Source organism: Mastomys coucha, unplaced genomic scaffold (genome assembly GCF_008632895.1).
Source record: "Mastomys coucha isolate ucsf_1 unplaced genomic scaffold, UCSF_Mcou_1 pScaffold13, whole genome shotgun sequence".
NCBI classification, from domain to species: domain Eukaryota; kingdom Metazoa; phylum Chordata; class Mammalia; order Rodentia; family Muridae; genus Mastomys; species Mastomys coucha.
In genome coordinates this window covers 56,351,922-56,369,844 of record NW_022196895.1, presented here as the reverse complement: position 1 = coordinate 56,369,844, position 17,923 = coordinate 56,351,922, and the positions used below count along the sequence as shown (strand labels likewise).

The window sequence follows — 17,923 nt, the reverse complement described above, 5'->3', positions numbered from 1 at the left end:
CTCCCCAGTATTCATTAGCGATCTAGCCAAGGCAGTCTAGAACAGGCAAAAGGAATGCTCTGACAGCCAGGTCCTGCCAGGACCTTGCAGCAAGGCCTTGGTCAGCCAGAAGTCTGCAGGGCGCCTTTTACCTGCAGAGACTGCTGCCAGCTGAGCCAAGGGTCAGTCTTCTCTCTTCTGTCTGTGCCTGGCCCTTTCGACAGGAGGAGGAGACCAGGAGTTCTGGTAGAGTCCTCATCTGCTTCCTGTGAGTCCTCTTCCTGCTGGGAGGCCTCTGGGCCTGGCTCAGCAGAGGATGCTACTGAGCCTGGGGGGGCGGTTCCTCGATGGAATGGCAGGGTTTAGAGGAGTGCTTGAATATTCTCTGCAGGTGGAGCTCCAAAGAGGGAAGCATCCCAGGCGGGGGGATCAGCCTCACTGCTCCAGCATATACTTGGGTTCTATCATACTCCGTTCTATCTCTCGGCAACTGTGAAAGCTGGGATGTGTTAGCTAGCCTTCAGTTGCCTTTCTCCTCGTTTCTAAGCTGGCCGTCAGAAGGTCGGAAGCAATCGTTGGTGAATTGCTGTGAGGATTTGAGGACAAAGCCTTGAGCCTTTATTTTCAGCATCTGGAACTCAGCAGTCGGACTGTGACAGCTGTCATTGTCACAGAAGGTGTGGGCAGAGAGGAGTGCAGGTGTGAAGCATATGCAGCCCTGCCCTCGGGCCAGGCTATGTGGATGGCTGAAGACCCAGACCCTGGATGTCATGAAACAAACATTGGGAGGGTCACCCTGAGTGTGATCCACAGCTCGGTTCCCAGCTGGCCATGTGACTTTTCCAAGACACAGCACCTCCGCAAGCTGAGTCTTCTCTGAGGCAGAGGTGAGGTCACTGGTAGGATTGCTGTGAGAGTGAAACGCGCGGTCCTGTCAGAGTCCCTAGCAGACAGCAAGCCCTCCCTGAAGTGTGACTGCTCCACAAGTCACTATGCCCTGAGCGGTTCGGTTCAGACTCTGACAAGCAGGGAAGTCTTTGGGGCGGGGCTGGTCCACATTCAAATTGGGCAAGAGGCTGGGGGCATGGGACACCTAGGATGGGAAGGAGAAGGTTCCAAGTGTAGAGGTTTGTGCATTCCTGTTTTCCTGACAGGAACTCACTGGCAGGAGTGGAACTGGGAGCTGTTGTTCTCAGCCATTGCTAAGGACACAGAGAGAAGGAGAGTCCTGCTCAGGCAGGCTTAGCCGTCAGGACCGTGGAATGCCTGGATGAGGAAGGAGGACCCTTCTGGCTCTCCCATGGTTTTTGGGGGCTCTGAGCAGGAGAAAAGCATAGGGCTGGGAGGGAGGACTGGTGAATCTGGCTGTGTGGGGTGGGTTGATTGGCGGGGGAGAGACCGGGGGTGGAGAGGCCATTTAAAAGGCGGGTTGCAGAATCGTTTTCCTGATAAAGAGCTGGGCTGAGTCATCTGTGGAGGAGAGAAGTCATATCTAGCTCCTCCGGGTACTGTCAAGGCAGGATTTTCCTCTCTTCCCTCGGCCAGGAGCTTGGCTGCCGGTCCCAGAGGCTCTGAGAACAGAGGCCAGCGGCAGAGCATCCTGGGGAAGCTGGGCTGCAGGGAGGACCCAGTCAGAGTGAGTAAGCTGAGCACTCAGGGGGGCCTTTGGGGTTTGGGGTGTGACTCAGGGCATGTGGCATCCACTGTCTGGCCTGTTTTCTCTCCCTGTACTAGGAAAGAGCCAAACGGGGACTTCTGTCAGCCCGTTAGCTGGCTGGCTCGAGGAATCCCTGCCCCTATCCCTGCATGCCCCTTCCCACCCCCAGTGTGGGTCATTCTACAGAGCGATGTGTTGGTCTTTGTTCACATGCTTCTGGCATGGGTGCCCCCCTCAGGGTCTGTGTCACTTCCCTCTCTGCAGGGAGGATGTGAGTGAGGCTGGGCTGGCAAAGTGGCTGGGTTATTATATTACTCAGACCGCCTCATCTTCCTGCCCTGGCCAAGCCAGAGGTTGTGTAGTGGCTGGGACATTGGGTCCTTCCTGACCCCACTGGGGGGCCAGTTTACCCAGCCTGTTTACCCAGCCTGTTGTCAAGGCTCCCAGGCTGCTACAATGGGCTGCCTCCCGTCAACCTCTGTTCCCACCTCTGGCTCCCATCCTTCCCACTAGCCTTGCCTGGACACTCCCATTGACGGCAGTAGTGTGGGGTAACATTTCCTTGAATTCTTACTGTCCTGACCTCTCTGGCCTCTCCTGCCTTGCCTCAGATCCCCTCCCTTTCTTCAGACAGGCCTAGTGAAGGGAAGAATGGCGGGGCGGGGGGGGGGCTGTCTCCAGAAAGCAGTAAGGATGAGGACTTGGAGAGAGGGCTTATTCCTGCTACAGCAGGGCCGGGAATTTACTGATGCTAGCCTTATGATCTTCCTCACCACCAGCAGTGCATACCCTATCATGCATTTCTGCCTTATCGAGAATAAGGTCGTCAACTCTCCTCCCGAAAGAAGAGATAGGAAGCAGCCGAGGGTTGTTGATGGGGTGAGGAGACAGGGCTCTATAGACATCTTCCAGGAACCTCAAAGCTTCCTTCATGCCCCTCCCACTGAAGCTCTGAGCTGGAAAGCCTAGTGGTTAAGACATCTCACTTCCCAGTCGGACTTTCTGAGTCCAGAATCCCAGCTCTGCCACTTAAAGTTGTTTGGCACTGGGTGGCTCAGCATCTCTGAGCCTGGCTGTTATCTACAGAATGGGAAGGAGCAACGACAGTATTATCATTTGGGATTGCCTTGTGGGTGGGGGGGAAAAAACCAAAAACTGATGAGCATGCAGTGCTGTACGTGGGCCACGTGAGGCCTGTAGGATGGCATCCCCATCGCCCGGAGGCAATGCTCTGTCTTCGAGCCTCTCCTCCACTCTGGATCTGCCCTGTCTTACCTGACCCCAGGTAGCTCTTCTCTTTGTCTACCCTCCAACCGTCTTCGGAGGCCTGTATTCCGAGATGCTGTCTAGAGCTCTATGTAGGCTTTCAGAGATGTAGGCGAGAAGAAAGGGCATCATGCCCCGTACCACAGCCAGGCCGTGAGGTCTGCTGGTCCCTATGGCCCTGGCTCACCTCTGATCTCTCTAAAACCAAGAAGCGCAATCGTAGACAAATCTGCTATTGGCTGGGTGACATTGCCCTAAGTGACTTCAGTTGGAACATCTCCTGCTGCCTGTAACAAGGGACTCTGGAGTACCTTTGGTTGGTCAAGTCCTGCTCTACCCCACCCCCATGTTTGTGCAGGGTGACAAAAAATTGCCATGGTAGTTGGCTGGGTTGGTTCCAAACCTCCTGTTGAATTTCTTTTATGTGCACTGCAGCTGGCCTGGGGTGCAGGGCTGTACTAGAAGGGAGGCTCACTCCCCTCTGGTCCTTTCTGCCATTCCTCTTAGAGCTTAGGGGCAGTTCTGAGCTCACAGCGGGGGAGAGTCCTCTAGGGCAAGGCAGACTATGACCAGCCTGGCTGGAGGTCAGCAGTCTGGGTCCTGGGCCACCTCCTCTTTGTGACCTTTTGTTTTCTGAGCCTCCCAAGCTGCCTTCTCCCCAAGGGCCTTTTTTTCACACTGGCATTGGAAGCCAAGGGGTTGGTGGGGTGGGGGTGGGGGGTAGTGTGTCTCCGTGAAACATGGGGGTTGGGCACACAGCACTGGTCCTGAAGCAGGAAAGTAAGGAGGAAGCAGGAGTGTGCAGGGACATGGAGTGGCCTGGATGTTCAAACACTAGATCCCTTTCTATCTGCCTGACCCTGTGGGGTCCTGCCAGCCAGGATCCTAGCTCTGTGCCGATGGCTAGCTCACCTTACTGTTCTGGCCTTTGGTTTTTCTCATCAACATAAAGTGCACAGGGGTAGATTGTGCCCCACAGGGTCACAGTGAGAGTAATGTTAGCTGCAACTGCTACAAGTGTGTCAGAAGCAACTTTGGCGGCCTTTGTGTCCTGGGTCATAAAGGATGGATTTGCCCCCTGCGAATCTCTGCAGGACTGTCAGGCTGCAAGGTAAAGCTGTTCGCTGGTGTGACTAGGGGTGGTGGTGGTGGGGGGAGGGGAGAGCAGAAACACACTAAGTCCTGAATGAAATGTGCTTTGGAGGATCAAGATTGGGTAATGTCTGCCCCATGAGCAGAGTCGGGTCACAGTGGCCTGCTGTTCCCGAGATAGCATGAGCTGTCTTTGCCCTTTGCCCTGGACTCGACGATGACAGACCCTTTGTACTCATGATCTCACGGTGACCCCCAAACCTTTCTCAGCCAAGGAGCCCATGACTCTGGGAGGGGATAAGAGCTTGCCAAGATCTTAGGGATAGCCCAGCCAAAGAACTTGGCTTTGGGCCGGGAGACCTGTTTCACGAAGCAGAACAGAGGAGGGAGACGCTGTATGGTCCAAACATTTCCTAAAGACTTTCCTGTGTGCCTGGAAATCTCATCTTCAGCTCTCTCAGAGGAGTCGTCTGGCTAAAGTTTTCATGTTTTACAGAGGGAGTAACTGGGGCAGAAGAGAAATACCACCAGGTATTGGGGTACAGGTGGGGTAGGCTATGCGCTATTGTGGTACACGAAGGGGAAGTTACTACCCCTGTGGTAGACGGGAGGATGGAGCCAGAAAGCTACGATGCAAGGATTGTACCTGACCTCCATGGACCTCTCTGCTGACTCCAGCATAGGGGCCTGTCGACTTTGCCCTGGGAAAGTCTCTGGATCTCAGTTTCCCTATCTATAAAATGGGATAATGTCAAACTACCAATCTCCTCTATCAAGGCACGTCCATTTCTCAGTGTCCACGAACTCTGAGCCAGGCTGGCAAGATGCCTAGAAAGACTGTCCCTGGAGACCCATCAGCCTGTCAGGGCCAGGGCTAATTAGGGTGAGTTAGGAGGGAGGGCAGGGTCAGATTCCTCAAGAGCTAATTAGCTTCCCACCGTGGGGGAGGGGTTTTCTCAGCCACTGGGTAAGCTGTGACCCTGGTCATAGGCTGATCCCTCCAGCTGCCTGTGACTCATCTGTTCAGGCGTCTATTTGTTTATTCATTGTTCAAGAGCATTGAGCACCAAGTGCGTGCCAGCTGGGCACTGTGGACAGAAAGGAATGATTACCTCACTTAATAGGAGGCCGACCAATGACCTCTGTCCTTGCCATGTCCCACCACCGATCCTTTCCCCAGAAGGACCTTGGGCACAGCTATAGAATGACTCAGCCTTTGCCACCAGAACTGTATAGTGGCTGTCTTTGCCCTTTGCCTCAGGAATCTCTGAACTTATTCATACAGGTTTTCTCTTCTGCACTCCAGGCATCCAATGGCTGCCTCTCCGTGCATTTGGGAGAACAAGATGAATGAACACGGTGGGGGGAGTGAGGGGAGGGAGGCATTGACATTAGCCCAGGGTGTCACTTGGCTTATGTTAGCATGTACAAATTTTTAAATAATTATCTTGATAAAAATGAGAGAAAAAATGGGGAAGGGTGTCGAAGAAACTGGCAGCGTGGTCTCTTGATGTGATGTGTTAAAATTAGGAGTGGGGATGTAGTTACTTTTTATGTTTTTATTTTTTAGAAATAAAACATATTAACTATTTATTTATTTATTTTTGAGACAGGGTCTCTCTATTGTAGCTCTGCTTGTCCTGGAGCTTGCTATGTAGACAAGGCTGACCTGGAACTCACAGAGATCCTCCTTTCTCTGCCTTTCCAAATGCTGGGATTACAGGCATGTACTACCATGCCCTACATATTAACTTGTTTTCAGAAAAAGAGGTCTTAGGGTCAGGTGAAACTGCTCAACAGGTAACGGCGCTTCCCGTGCAAGCCTGGTGGCTGAGTTTGATTTCCCAGAACCTGTGTAAAGGTAGAACAAGACCTGATAAAATTATCCTCCGACTTCCACATGTGTAAAATGGTACATACTTCCCTGCACCAATAATGATAAATTTGAAATACCTTATTTAAAAAAAAAAACAACTTATTAGCACCATTCTATAAAATATCATTTAAATGACCAAACTCTCAGTTCGAAAGCATAAAAGGCCCTCAGAAATACATACATAAGGTGTCCTGGGCTTTGCACACTTGGAATCTTTAGGCCAAACACTATTCTTGGGATCGGGGTCAGAAAGGTGAACATGTCAAGTGAGGCCTCCAGAACTGTCTTGAGGTGAGGAGATGGATGATCAATCAGGAGATAAGCAAACGCTTCGATTTCAGGCAGTGGTGAATGCTATGCTGGAAAAGCAGAGATAGGATAGGATAGGAGACTGGAAGGCCCCTCCGGGGAGGCCGTGCTGTCAGGGAAAAGGATAATCCCAGCACGTACAGTGCCTTCCATAGCCCTCCTTGCCTTCCTTCCTCGTCCCCTTCTTTAGTGTAGAAGAGAGACAGAATTGATGTGAAACACTCTCGGGGGTGAGAGCCGCCAGTGGGCAGAGGGACCATGGGAGATGTAGTTAGAGAGGCATGACTCATTTGGAGTATTTCACTGTATTGCAACCTTCCAGAGCAATCCAAAGAGATGGACAGGCTATCCTGGACAGCCAGTCAGCTTCACCATTGAATCTTCATGACCTCTGATTCTAGGAAACCTAGTAAAGATCAGATTTCAAAGAGGTGTGGGAGGACAGAGTGACTGACTGTCTGTCTGTACGTCCATTCGCTAACCAGGCCTGTGTCCTCTCTGCAGCACTGGGCCGGAGCACTAGCTTCACTGAGAAGGATCTGAAGGAGGCCAAGGCAAGGAGCCAGCAGATTGCAGCCCAGCTGACCACGCCTCCCAGCTCCAACTCCCGGGGGGTCCAGCTCTTCAACAGGCGCAGGCAGAGGGTAAACGAGTTCACCTTGGAGAGCCGAGGCCAGAGATCACCAAAGCTCAACCAAGAGGCCCTCCAAACGGGGCATCCTTCGAGCCCCATAGGCCATGCCCCAGGGCATAGTGTGAATCCTTCGTCTCCATCAAAGTCGGGCTCTCCAAAGCACACCAACCCCCAGAACCCCAGCAGAGGGGTCCCTGGCCACATCATGGAGGGATACTCAGAGGAAGCCAGTCTGCTGCGGCACCTGGAGAAGGTTGCCAGTGAGGAGGAAGAAGTGCCCTTGGTAGTTTACTTAAAGGAGAATGCAGCCCTGCTGACTGCCAATGGGCTACACCTGTCCCAGAGCCGAGAGACCCAGCACTCCACACCAAACCCTCCCGACACTGAAGTACCCAGTCCAGCTGCAGATATCAACCAGAACCCATCCTCGCCCAATGCCACGCTCACCACACCAGCCTCCAACAGTCACCACAACCAGCCCACGGCTGATGTCAATCAGAACCCTCCAGCCACCATCACTCCCGTCCCACAGAATTCATCCGAGGCACAGTGTTCCCCGAACGGCACACTTGATTCCAAACCCAGCACTCCGTGTGCGGATGATGGGCAGCCCCCGGTGCCAGCAGAGGAGGTGAGATCCAGCATTCTCCTGATTGACAAGGTGTCGGCTCCATCCTCTGCCGCCAGCACCTTCTCTAGAGAAGCCACTTCCCTCACCAGCTCTGGGCCACCCGCCGCAGATCTCATGTCCAGCTCCCTGCTCATTGACATGCAGCCCAGCTCCCCGGTGGCACCAGCAGAACAGGAGGTGTCTGGACATGCAGCTGTCACCACGCCCACTAAAGTGTACAGTGAAGTGCATCTCACTCTAGCCAAGCCTGCATCTGTGGTCAACAGGACCGCCAGGCCTTTTGGGATGCAGTTGCCAGGGACTACCAGCCAGATAGAGCAAAGCCCCATGATGGGAAGACGACATTTTGGGGAGAAGGCCTGGGCACCCCAGGCTAGCAGTATGGCGGATAGGAGTCCCCAGCCACAGAGGCACATAATGTCCCACAGTCCCATGGTGGAAAGGAGGCTGGTTGGGCAGCGAAGCCCAGTCGTAGAGAGACGCCCCTTAGGACACTTCACCCCACCCCCCACCTATGCGGAGACTTTGTCAACAGCCCCTGTGGCTTCTCGGGTTAGGTCTCCCCCCTCTTACTCCACTCTGTACCCCAGCTCTGACCCCAAGCCTTCCCATTTGAAGGGTCAGGTAGTCCCTGCCAACAAGACAGGGATTTTGGAAGAATCTATGGCCCGTCGAGGCAGCCGGAAATCCATGTTCACTTTTGTGGAGAAGCCCAAGGTGACTCCGAATCCAGATTTGCTGGACCTAGTGCAGACAGCTGATGAGAAGCGGAGGCAGAGAGACCACGGGGAGGTGGGCATGGAAGAAGAGCCCTTTGCCCTGGGAGCTGAGGCCTCCAACTTCCAGCAGGAGCCAATAGCTCGGGACAGGGCCAGCCCTTCGGCAGCTGAGGAGACTGTACCCGAGTGGGCCTCCTGCCTCAAATCACCCCGTATCCAGGCCAAGCCGAAGCCCAAACCCAACCAGAATCTCTCAGAGGCCTCAGGGAAGGGGGCTGAGCTCTATGCCCGCCGCCAGTCACGGATGGAGAAGTACGTTATAGAGTCTTCAGGCCATGCAGGCCATGCAGAATTGGCCCGCTGCCCTTCACCTACTATGTCCCTGCCTTCATCCTGGAAGTACACCACTAATGCCCCTGGGGGCTTCCGAGTGGCATCCTTAAGCCCAGCGCGGACTCCGCCTGCCTCTCTCTACCACGGCTATCTGCCAGAGAATGGAGTCCTGCGCCCTGAGCCTACCAAGCAGCAGCCATACCAGATGAGGCCTTCGCTCTATGCCCTGTCGCCTGTCAAGGAACCTGCCAAAGCCTCATCTCGCACCACCTCCTCACGCACTCCGTCACGCACTGTCTCACCTCGTGCTGCCTCCCCGGCCAAGCCTAGTTCCCTGGACCTGGTGCCCAACCTGCCCAGAGCAGGCCTCCCACTGTCTCCTGCTCTGCCTCGGCCTTCCCGCTCCTCCCCAGGCCTCTACACTGCCCCAGTCCAGGACAGCCTCCAGCCCACTGCCGTGAGCCCCACCTACAGCAGTGATATCTCCCCCGTGTCTCCCTCCAGGGCGTGGTCTCCTCGAGCCAAGCAGGCCCCCAGGCCTTCCTTCTCAACCCGGAATGCTGGGATCGAGGCCCAGGTGTGGAAGCCTTCCTTCTGCTTCAAGTAACACATCCCAGTGCCTGTCTTGTCCCCTTCTCGGGGGCCCAGAGAGAAGATGTGGCAGGATATAGCTCAGGGCTTAGTGCGGAAGATGGACGTCCAGGGTTCAAGGTCTGGCATTGACACCAGATAGCTATGTGATTGTGGTTGGACCATCTCCCCACTCCGAGCTGTAGACAGAGGGGCTTAGACGCCTTGTTAGGGTGATGAGGGGAATCTCGGAGAAAGAAAACCCTCAGAGGGTCCGGATGAGCAGAGTCTTTCCCTGGCCACACAGGCTTCAGGGATGGGAGTCTGATGGCAGTGTCTTGCTTGGAGCAGGGCCAGAGGTGTCCTCATGGGGACTTCTGGAACAGACAGCCTTTCTGACACCTGCAAATCTGCAAGCTCTGGGTGTGCCTTACTTCTAGGGCTCAGGCTCCTGGCCTCTGGCTTCCTGCTTCTGGCTTCTCATCTTCACAGGGTGTTTCTTCCCCCTCTGCCTTCTGGACACGTCCTCTCTCCTGCCTCAGAGAGCTTTGCCTGGCTCCACCTCCTCTCCTGAGTCCTCTGCCGCCTGTGGACTTAAACCACCACTCCTTTCTGATGCTTGTTCTCCTGCTTCCTGAGACTCCGCTGCCCCCGGGCCCTCTCCACGACCTGACTCTCCCCAGGGAGGGAGTCGCCTGGGCCCAGCCCTCAGTTCTGCTCCTAACTGCCTTGCCCTCACTGTTGTGGGGTGAGGGACATCCCCAGGGATCCCTGAGAGGAGTGTCCTTTAGAAAGCTAGGCGGATGTGGATATGCTGCTAGGAGAGTGACCCTTTAGTGACACTGACCTCAGGCAAGATCTCCCTGACTGAAAAAAAAGCCACCTCGATGCAAAGGCTCAAGGTCCAGGGACAGACAACAGAGGAATGTCCTAGAGTCACCCAGACCTCCTCCCATTGGCTGGGGGAGCTTTGGCCAATTCACTTCTCCTTTTTAGGCCTTAGTTTTTCTCTGTACACAGGGTCTTCTGGTTGTGATAGTCACTGAAGACTGAGAGAGCAGGCTGGCACAGTGGGATCCAGGCTTCTCAGAAGCAAGGAAACTGTCAGAAAGAAAGTGGACGGACGGGCTGCTAGTGAGGGACAGAGGAGGTAGCTTTTCTTAAGAGAGGCCTGGGGAGGTAGGGTTGGGAGGAGCTGCTGCAGCAGGCTACAGTCCGAAGCCGGTCTGGGCCAGCTTAAGCTTGAGACCCGCTGGTGACAGTGGGGACGTGGCAAAGTAGCTCAGAAGAGGGACAGAAAACCCTTGGACTTAGATCTGGGTTCTAACAGACTGAATGTGCACCTTGGGTCTCAACCTCAGTTTCCCCATTTATATAGAGGGTAGGAAGTCAGGTAGCCTAAGATCTCCCACTCTCTGCCTCCCTTTGAGCCGTATAGCCACCTCCCGCACCTTCCCCAAACTAGCCTTTTGGGGGAGGGGGGTGAGAATACAGATACAAGAAGACAGACACATTTAGATGGAATCTTCCCAAGATTTGAGGCCAGGACCACCCACTTCCTCTTTCCCAGCCCTATTTCTGGGATCCCAGAGGGGCAGGGGTGGTGGGGGCGGTGCCTGTACCGGGCTGAGTGCGCAGTTTGAGCTTTAGGCTTGTCTCCATGGGAACAGGGGTGCCTTGTCAGTGAGCTCATCCACACAGAAGAGGGGGATGCATGGGGATGCTGAGTGAGCCTGATTCCTTCAGGCCAGGTCTTCCCGGAACAGAGTCAGCCTCTAGTAGACCCTGCTCTTTTGCCTCTGGGGCAGGAGGGTTGGCAGTGGAGAGGGGGCCCATCCTCCATCCTGTAGCTCCTGCCTAGAGGCTGAACTCTTTGGTCCTGCCTCCTGTTCTCAATACACTCTGTCTCAAATCTGTCTTGCTTCTTTCTTCTGCGCTGTTGCTGCCCCGAGCTGGGGCTCCCTCTCCCCTCCCTGATTCAAGCCTGGAAGCGAAGTGGAACTGCTCAGCTGCTGTGCGTGGATGGAAGTGAGGTTGTGCCTGTGTGCTGCTGAGCCTGCTGTGTGTCTGGTTCTGTTAGGTGGTCAGCCATGTGCTGCCTATGAGAAGAAGGCACTCTCTTCCCCTTACTCGTTTCCTGCATCTGAGTCTGGCCCAGATGTGTTGAGGATAGAGAAAACACACTGCCCTATTTCCCAAATTGGTTTGGGGTTCCATCCATCCATCCATCCATCCATCCATCCATCCATCCATCCATCGTCTGTCTGTCTTGTCCATTTATTTATTTGTTTGTTTGTTTGTTTACTTATTTATTTATTTAATAGGGTCTGTAGTTGAGCCTGGCTTGAACTCATGATGATCCTCCTGCCTCAGCCTTCTGAATGGTAGGACTATAATCATGAGGTTCTGTGCCTTGTTCTGTGGTTCGCTGTTTTGGTTTCTTTATTTCTATTTTTCTATGTTTTTAATTTTTTTTTTTAAATTTTTTGAGACAAGATCTGGCTGACCCAGAACTTGGTAGGTAGACCAGGCTAGTCTTTTTTTTTTAAAAAAGATTTATTTATTTATGCATATGAGTACACACTGTAGCTGTACAGATAGTTGTGAGCCTTCATCTGGTTGTTGGGAATTTACTTTAGGACCTCTGCTCACTCCCATCAACCCCCTCTTTCCATCAACCCCCTCTCTCTAGTAGACCCCACTGGCCCCACTTGCTCAGTCCCTGTTTGCTCCAGCCCAAGGATTTATTTATTATTATAAATAAATACACCAACAGAAGAGGGCATCAGATTTCATTACAAGTGGTTGTGAGCCACCATGTGGTTGCTGGGATTTGAACTCAGGACCTTTGTAACAGCAGTCAGTGCTCTTAGTGCTTAGTCAGAGTACCTGCTGAGCCATCTCTCCAGCCCCAGGCTTGTCTTGAACTCACAGAGAGAGCCTCTGTCTCTCTCCCAAGAACTGGTATGAAAAATGTGCATCAATATGCCTGGCTCTGATTTGTCTGCCATGCCTGCCCCTCCCTCTTCCCCCTTCCTCTTTTAATAAGTGGGATTGAAATGTCTTCCAACAGAATATTCATTCTCCAGTTCCTCTGGTTCCCTCCCCCTCTCCATTTTATCTAAATTGGACTCTTTGCCACATTCATCACTAACACTGCCTGACTCCCTTGGTGGAGAAGAAAAAGCTGATTCCTGGAGACTTTGCACAGCCTCTACCTGTCTCTGGCCCTGGTTTCCCCTTCTGTTCAATGACAGGGTTGCAGGAGGTGCCCTGGGAGTTCCATAGCCTCTGACACTGCCATATTGTCAGCTCAGCTTTTGTTCCCATCCCACAGTGCATACATAGGCCCTGCTTTGAGCCTGGGTTGACTGGCTGCTATTCTCTGAATTTTCACCCATTGCGTTTTCAAGGAGTTTGCCAGACACAGTGTCCTCAGCTCTTTGGCTGGAGGTGAACCGCTCTGCTCTCTTCTTCCTTTCTGTATTGTGCATCCTCTGCCCCTACACACAGTCAGTCCTGAGACACGGTAGTTAGCATGAGGTCGGGCCTGGCTCACCTCCACATTTCAGCCTATGCCTGAACCATGTCACTTCACACTCCTGCCTGAGTCTGATCACTCCTTCCATTTGCTATATGCAGCCATCCTCTGTGACCATGAAAGACAGGTTTTTGTTGTTGTTGTTGTTGTTTTAAGAGATTTTTAGACAGTTCTCACAGCTCCACCAGCCTCGTTAACTAGTGCCAGGGGTGGTGGCTCATGCCTTTGATCTCAGCACTCAGGAGGCAGAGGCAGGCAGATCACTGTGAGTTGAGGCCGGCCCGAAGCAAGCTCTAGGACAGCTAGGGCTACATAGAGAGGCCCTGTCTAAGACAACACTAAAACATGCGTTGACTGGCTTGGGCCATGAGCTCGAGGCGGTACTGATTATATAATGGGACATACCTGAGCCCTTGCAATTGGCTTCTGGAGCTGAGATTCCAGTCTTGGCCTCTAATCCTTCCTGTCTAACCTTAGGGCAGAGGCTTCCCTTGAAGCTCTTCCCCATAAGCCTTCGCTTCCCTCCGGTGACCTGGCATGCTGGGATGTGTCACACCCAGAGAACAGCTCCCAGGCTCTGGCTTGTATATGCACATACAGCCCTGATCCTGGGAATAAAGGTGGGCTGAGGCCTTGTGCTGACCCTTAACTTGCTTCCTCATTAGCTCGGATGTCCCCTACAGCCTTACACCCCACCAGACATGTCCTAATGTTCTTTTTTAGTGAAAGGATACTGAGGTTGGACTCATCTGGCAGCTGCCTTGGTGTGATTGGAGCATATAGACCCTTCTGTTTCTGTTGTTTCTTTGGATTGGGAGGGACTAAGTTCTCCACTGGTTGACAGGATAAGTGGCAGATGAGTGTCTGGGTCAAAGAATGGATCTTGTGGATGATTCTAGACTTTGGGGTGAAGTCACTGACTGGACCCCATAGCTTAGGACTGAGGTGGATGCATGATTGCTAGCAAACATGGACTCAATAAGAGGCCAAGTGACTACAGCTGGAATATGGATGAACAGCTAGGCAGTTTAAGGTGTGTGTTTAGCTTGTATTCCAAGGCCTTCCACTTTCAACCTCAAGACTGTTTCAAGCATGGTGTGGTGTTTGAAACACACATGTGCACATGCACACGCACACACACCACACAGACACTGGTGGGCGGGGAAAGAATACACTGGGCTGTTAATTATACTTCTTGGCTTTTTTTTTTTTTAAATTTGGACAGGGTTTCTTGGGCCTGGAGAGATGGCTCAGTGGCTAAGAGCACTAGCTGCTCTTCAGAGGTTCAGAGTTAATTCCCATCAGCCATATGGTGGCTCATAGATGTTTATAATGGGATCTAATGCCCTCTTCTAGCATGCAGGTGTACATGCAGATACAGCACTCATACATAAAATAAATAAATCTTGGGGGGGTGGGAGGGAGAGCCTTTCTCTGTGTAGCCCTGGCTGTCCTAGAACTCACTCTGTAGACCAGGCTGGCTTCGAAATCACAGAGAACCCCCTGCCTCTGCCTGCCAAGTGATTGGCATGAAACCCTTTCTCAAAAAATGCTTATATATAGATGCATTATATATAATGCTTATACATATATATAAATATAATATAAATGTTAAGTTAGATATCTACATTTTAAAGTAGTTACTACAACTGTATGGTTCAAAACTCTAAACAGACATAAAAAGTAACTTAAAAAGACTTGCTCCCACGCCCCTGCGGCTGTATTTGGTGTGCCTGCCAGCCCTATTCCTTAACTTTTTCCTATGTCTTTCCCATCTCTCCTTATGGTATTTTGTTTAGCAGTTCCCTCTAAGAAACGTATTAATGAACGCTATGTTCCTTTTAAAAGTTTCTGTCTCCAAAGCAAGCAGGGGCTGACCCCAGATAGCAAAGGCTTTAAAAGTTTCTGCATGCTGGGCAGTGGTGGCGCATGCCTTTAATCCCAGCACTTGGGAGGCAGAGGCAGGCAGGTTTCTGAGTTCGAGGCCAGCCTGGTCTACAAAGTGAGTTCCAGGACAGTCAGCTCTCCACAGAGAAACCCTGTCTCGAAAGAAAAAAAAAAAAAAAAAAAAAAAAAAAAAAAAAAAAAAAAAAAAAAAAAAGCAAGCTTCTGCATTGAGTTGAGCCAACTTTAGGCACTACCTACCTTTGTTGGGTTCCTTTCCTATCTCCAAATGATGGACAACCACACTCGATCCTTTCCAAAACCCTCACTCTGGGGGACCTGACACTAAACCTTCCCCGTCCTCTCTGCTCTCTCCCTAGGACCGCCCGGAGAGCTTGCCCACGTCCCCGCCCTGGACACCAGGCGCTTCCCGGCCCCCTAGCAGCCTGGACGGCTGGGTAAGCCCGGGGCCGTGGGAGCTGGGCCGCGGGAGCAGCATGAGCAGCCCTCCGCCGCTGCCGCCGCCTCCACCAATGTCCCCCTCGTGGAGCGAGCGCTCCGTGTCCCCGCTGCGATCGGAGAGCGAGGTGCGGCCCCCGAGCCGCCAGCTGCAGGCGCTTCTGGCGCGCAACATCATCAACGCGGCCCGGCGCAAGAGCGCCTCCCCGCGGCCAGCGCCGGCAGAGACCCTGCGGCCCTTTTCCCCGCCGCAGGGGCCGCCGCCACCGCCGCCGCCGGTGCGCATGCGCTCTCCGCAGCCAGCCCGCCCAGCAGGCAACTTCCGCGGAGCCACTTTCTCTCCCATCCCGAAGAGCCCGCTGCCCGTCGGGCCTTCGTCCTGCGCTAGTCCCCGGAGTCCTCAGTGCGTCCCCGGTGCGTCCAGGCCTTTTCCCTACCGCCGATCACCCACAGACTCCGACGTGTCTCTCGACTCTGAGGACTCTGGGCTTAAGTCGCCCGGCATCCTCGGCTACAACATCTGTCCTCGGGGCTGGAATGGCAGCCTGAGGCTCAAGCGGGGTAGTCTCCCCACCGAGGCCTCCTGCACCACCTAAACTTCCATCTCCGCCCCGGGAGGGTCGAGCCGGAAGAGGCGCTAAGCTAGGGGGGCACCCCAGCACCGAGATCCAAAGGGTCTGACCTCATTGGACAGCTCTAGAGAAAAGGGGGTCAGGGAAGGAGAGCTCTGGGGCTTGGGGGCCTGTCAGTCAAACTTGGGTTGTAGCCCTTGGCTTTGTCCTTTATTTGTATGGCTCTGAGGAAGAGCCGCTTGTCTTTGACCCTTAGCTTTGGCCAATGCAGTCTCCAGACATCTTCCCTTCCCTTCCATACACGCCCGTGCCTTGGGGGAGGCCGCTAAGCACACAGCCATTGACCTTCAGCATGCCAGACTTCCATGGTCTTTCCTCCGACACTGTTCTCCGCAGCCTGGCAAATGAAGTGTGTGTTGAAAAGAACCTAGGCCATGACCCATGCCCAGGCCCTGGCTTGACCGTCAGCTCCTGGCACCAAGTCCCGGGAGCAGCTGTTTTCCATCTCTTCTCAGACAAGCTCTATTTTTATCTGGTGACCTTTAAAGAGATCTCCCAGGCAAACTCAAGGTGCCCTGCTGGGCCCCTCTGGGGAGAAGGGGCTGGAAGATTCTCCCCAGGCTACCCCCCCCACCCCCCAGCTCAGGGTGTCTAGAATATCCCTGTAGCCAGGGCAGAGCAGAGTGTAAAGTTCCCTGGGACTATGGATCTCAGGAGTCTCAGACCCCCTGCTTTTCTGGGCTCATTGATGGCTAGTTTTAGGTTTCTCAAAACCGGGAAGAGACAAGATGGCAGTCTAACACAGCTACCCTAGTCTAGGGTGTGTCACCTATTTGGAAAGGGGTCCTTGTTGCAGAATATACAAGCCATGGCCAGGAGGTGTAGAGGAGACTTCCGCATTGGGTGGAACTGATTCCTGACCTCTGAGGATTCTTGAAATTCACTCCACAGTATTAGAAATCGAGGGAGGGAGAAGGGGGGAGTTCACAGGGCTTGAGTTGCAAGACAAATAAACCTGGGTGGGAAGTCAAGAGGCTATGCCAGTTTGGGCCTGTCATAGTGTCTATACTATGCCCAGAAGAATGGGCACTCTTATATTCATTTTCTTTACATCTCACTCTGGCCTGGCTCATTCCTGTACCCAGTGGTCTTAAAGTGCCTCTTTCCCTAACCTTAGCGACTCATGATTCCAGTCCCCAAGAGTATTTTGGGGAAGAATAGCTGAGTTTTGTGGTTTTCATAGTCAATGGATGGTATCCCTTGAAGTTCAGAACATCAGCTTCAGAATTCAGAGCCTGGGGCTGGGGGTGCTGGAGTTAGATGAGGCACAAATATATGTAGGTGGGGGGAAATACCAGGATGTTGTTAAAGGTAAGGGATGATGCTATTTGGGGTAATTAGTAGATTTATCCACTTATCTGGGTGATCTAGAACCCCTGAGTAAGGCTAGGGGAAGCTAGGGTCAGGATGGAATAAAGTCAGAGTTGGAATGAATGGAGTGCATTGGAATAAAGGGGTGTTCTTGGTCCCTATTGCCCATGGGTTGGGAACTAGGCTCTGGAAAATGAGAGAGTACTCAGCTCCTACCTGGTGCAGCATCCCTTGTAGTTAAGGAGTTCCAAGCTAGGGATGCTCTCAGAGAAGAGACCCTATTAGATGTCTAGCTGATGCTGTGGCATACATAGATCAGCTTCCACCTGCAATTCCTCAGAGATCCAGCAGGGGCAGCTTTGAGAACTACAGTTCTATTTCTGCAGTTGTCATAGTGACTGCCTTCTCACTTAGATGTTCTCTAAAACTCACGACAGCTTGCCTGTATCCTGCCTCGTGCCTCTTGTAGAATTCAGAGCAATAAATGCGTTCTGCATTCTTCTGCCTCCTGCTCGTTTTTGTTTTTTGGTGGTTTTTTTTTTTTTTTTTTTTTTTTTTTTTTTTTTTTGTCTTTCAGGAAGCCTTTTCCTTCTTCACAACCATGCATCGGTCCACAGAATATCTGAGACACATGGACTTGGAGCTTGGAAATAAAGTCATAAGTACAAACGGAAAAACTTGGGACCGTAGAAGTCCTTGGATCAAAGCCTAGGTTCTGTCATTGATTAGGTGGGTCTGAGTATGCCATTCCTTCCCTGTGTCTCTGCATCTCCATCGGAGTGATGGGACGGTTGATCTAAATAGCGTCTTGGAATAGTGCTACGGGGTGCTGTTGCTGGAGTGGGCAGGACCAAACTGAGTGAGAATCCATCCAGGTGCCTGGTACTACTTTCTCACTGAAGTCGGGATTCCAGGGTGGGAGGAAGAGATGTTCCATGTGAGTTCAGACAGTTATAGTGAGACCAGGATCATCAGGGTCCTATTTTCTTCATAAGCCAGCCTTGGTCCAGAGAGAGGAACTGCGTTCCCA

The 17,923-nt window shown here is 52.7% G+C and overlaps 1 protein-coding gene across 4 annotated transcripts in view; it reads left to right on the top strand.

Annotated features, from left to right (window-relative positions):
- The window catches only part of Synpo (synaptopodin), a 54,763-nt gene extending 37,364 nt beyond the window's left edge, over positions 1–17,399 (top strand). For 3 of the 4 annotated variants that reach the window (XM_031365770.1, XM_031365769.1, XM_031365771.1), the window contains 2 exons: positions 6,684–9,073; positions 14,872–17,399. In XM_031365770.1, the coding sequence (XP_031221630.1) occupies positions 6,684–9,073; positions 14,872–15,546 (3,065 nt within the window). In that variant the 3' untranslated portion in view covers positions 15,547–17,399. Of the gene's footprint in view, positions 1–1,426; positions 1,616–6,683; positions 10,981–14,871 lie in introns of those variants that run through there. The other variant, XM_031365772.1, reaches the window with a different exon arrangement.
- Positions 17,400–17,923: the final 524 nt, after the last annotated feature.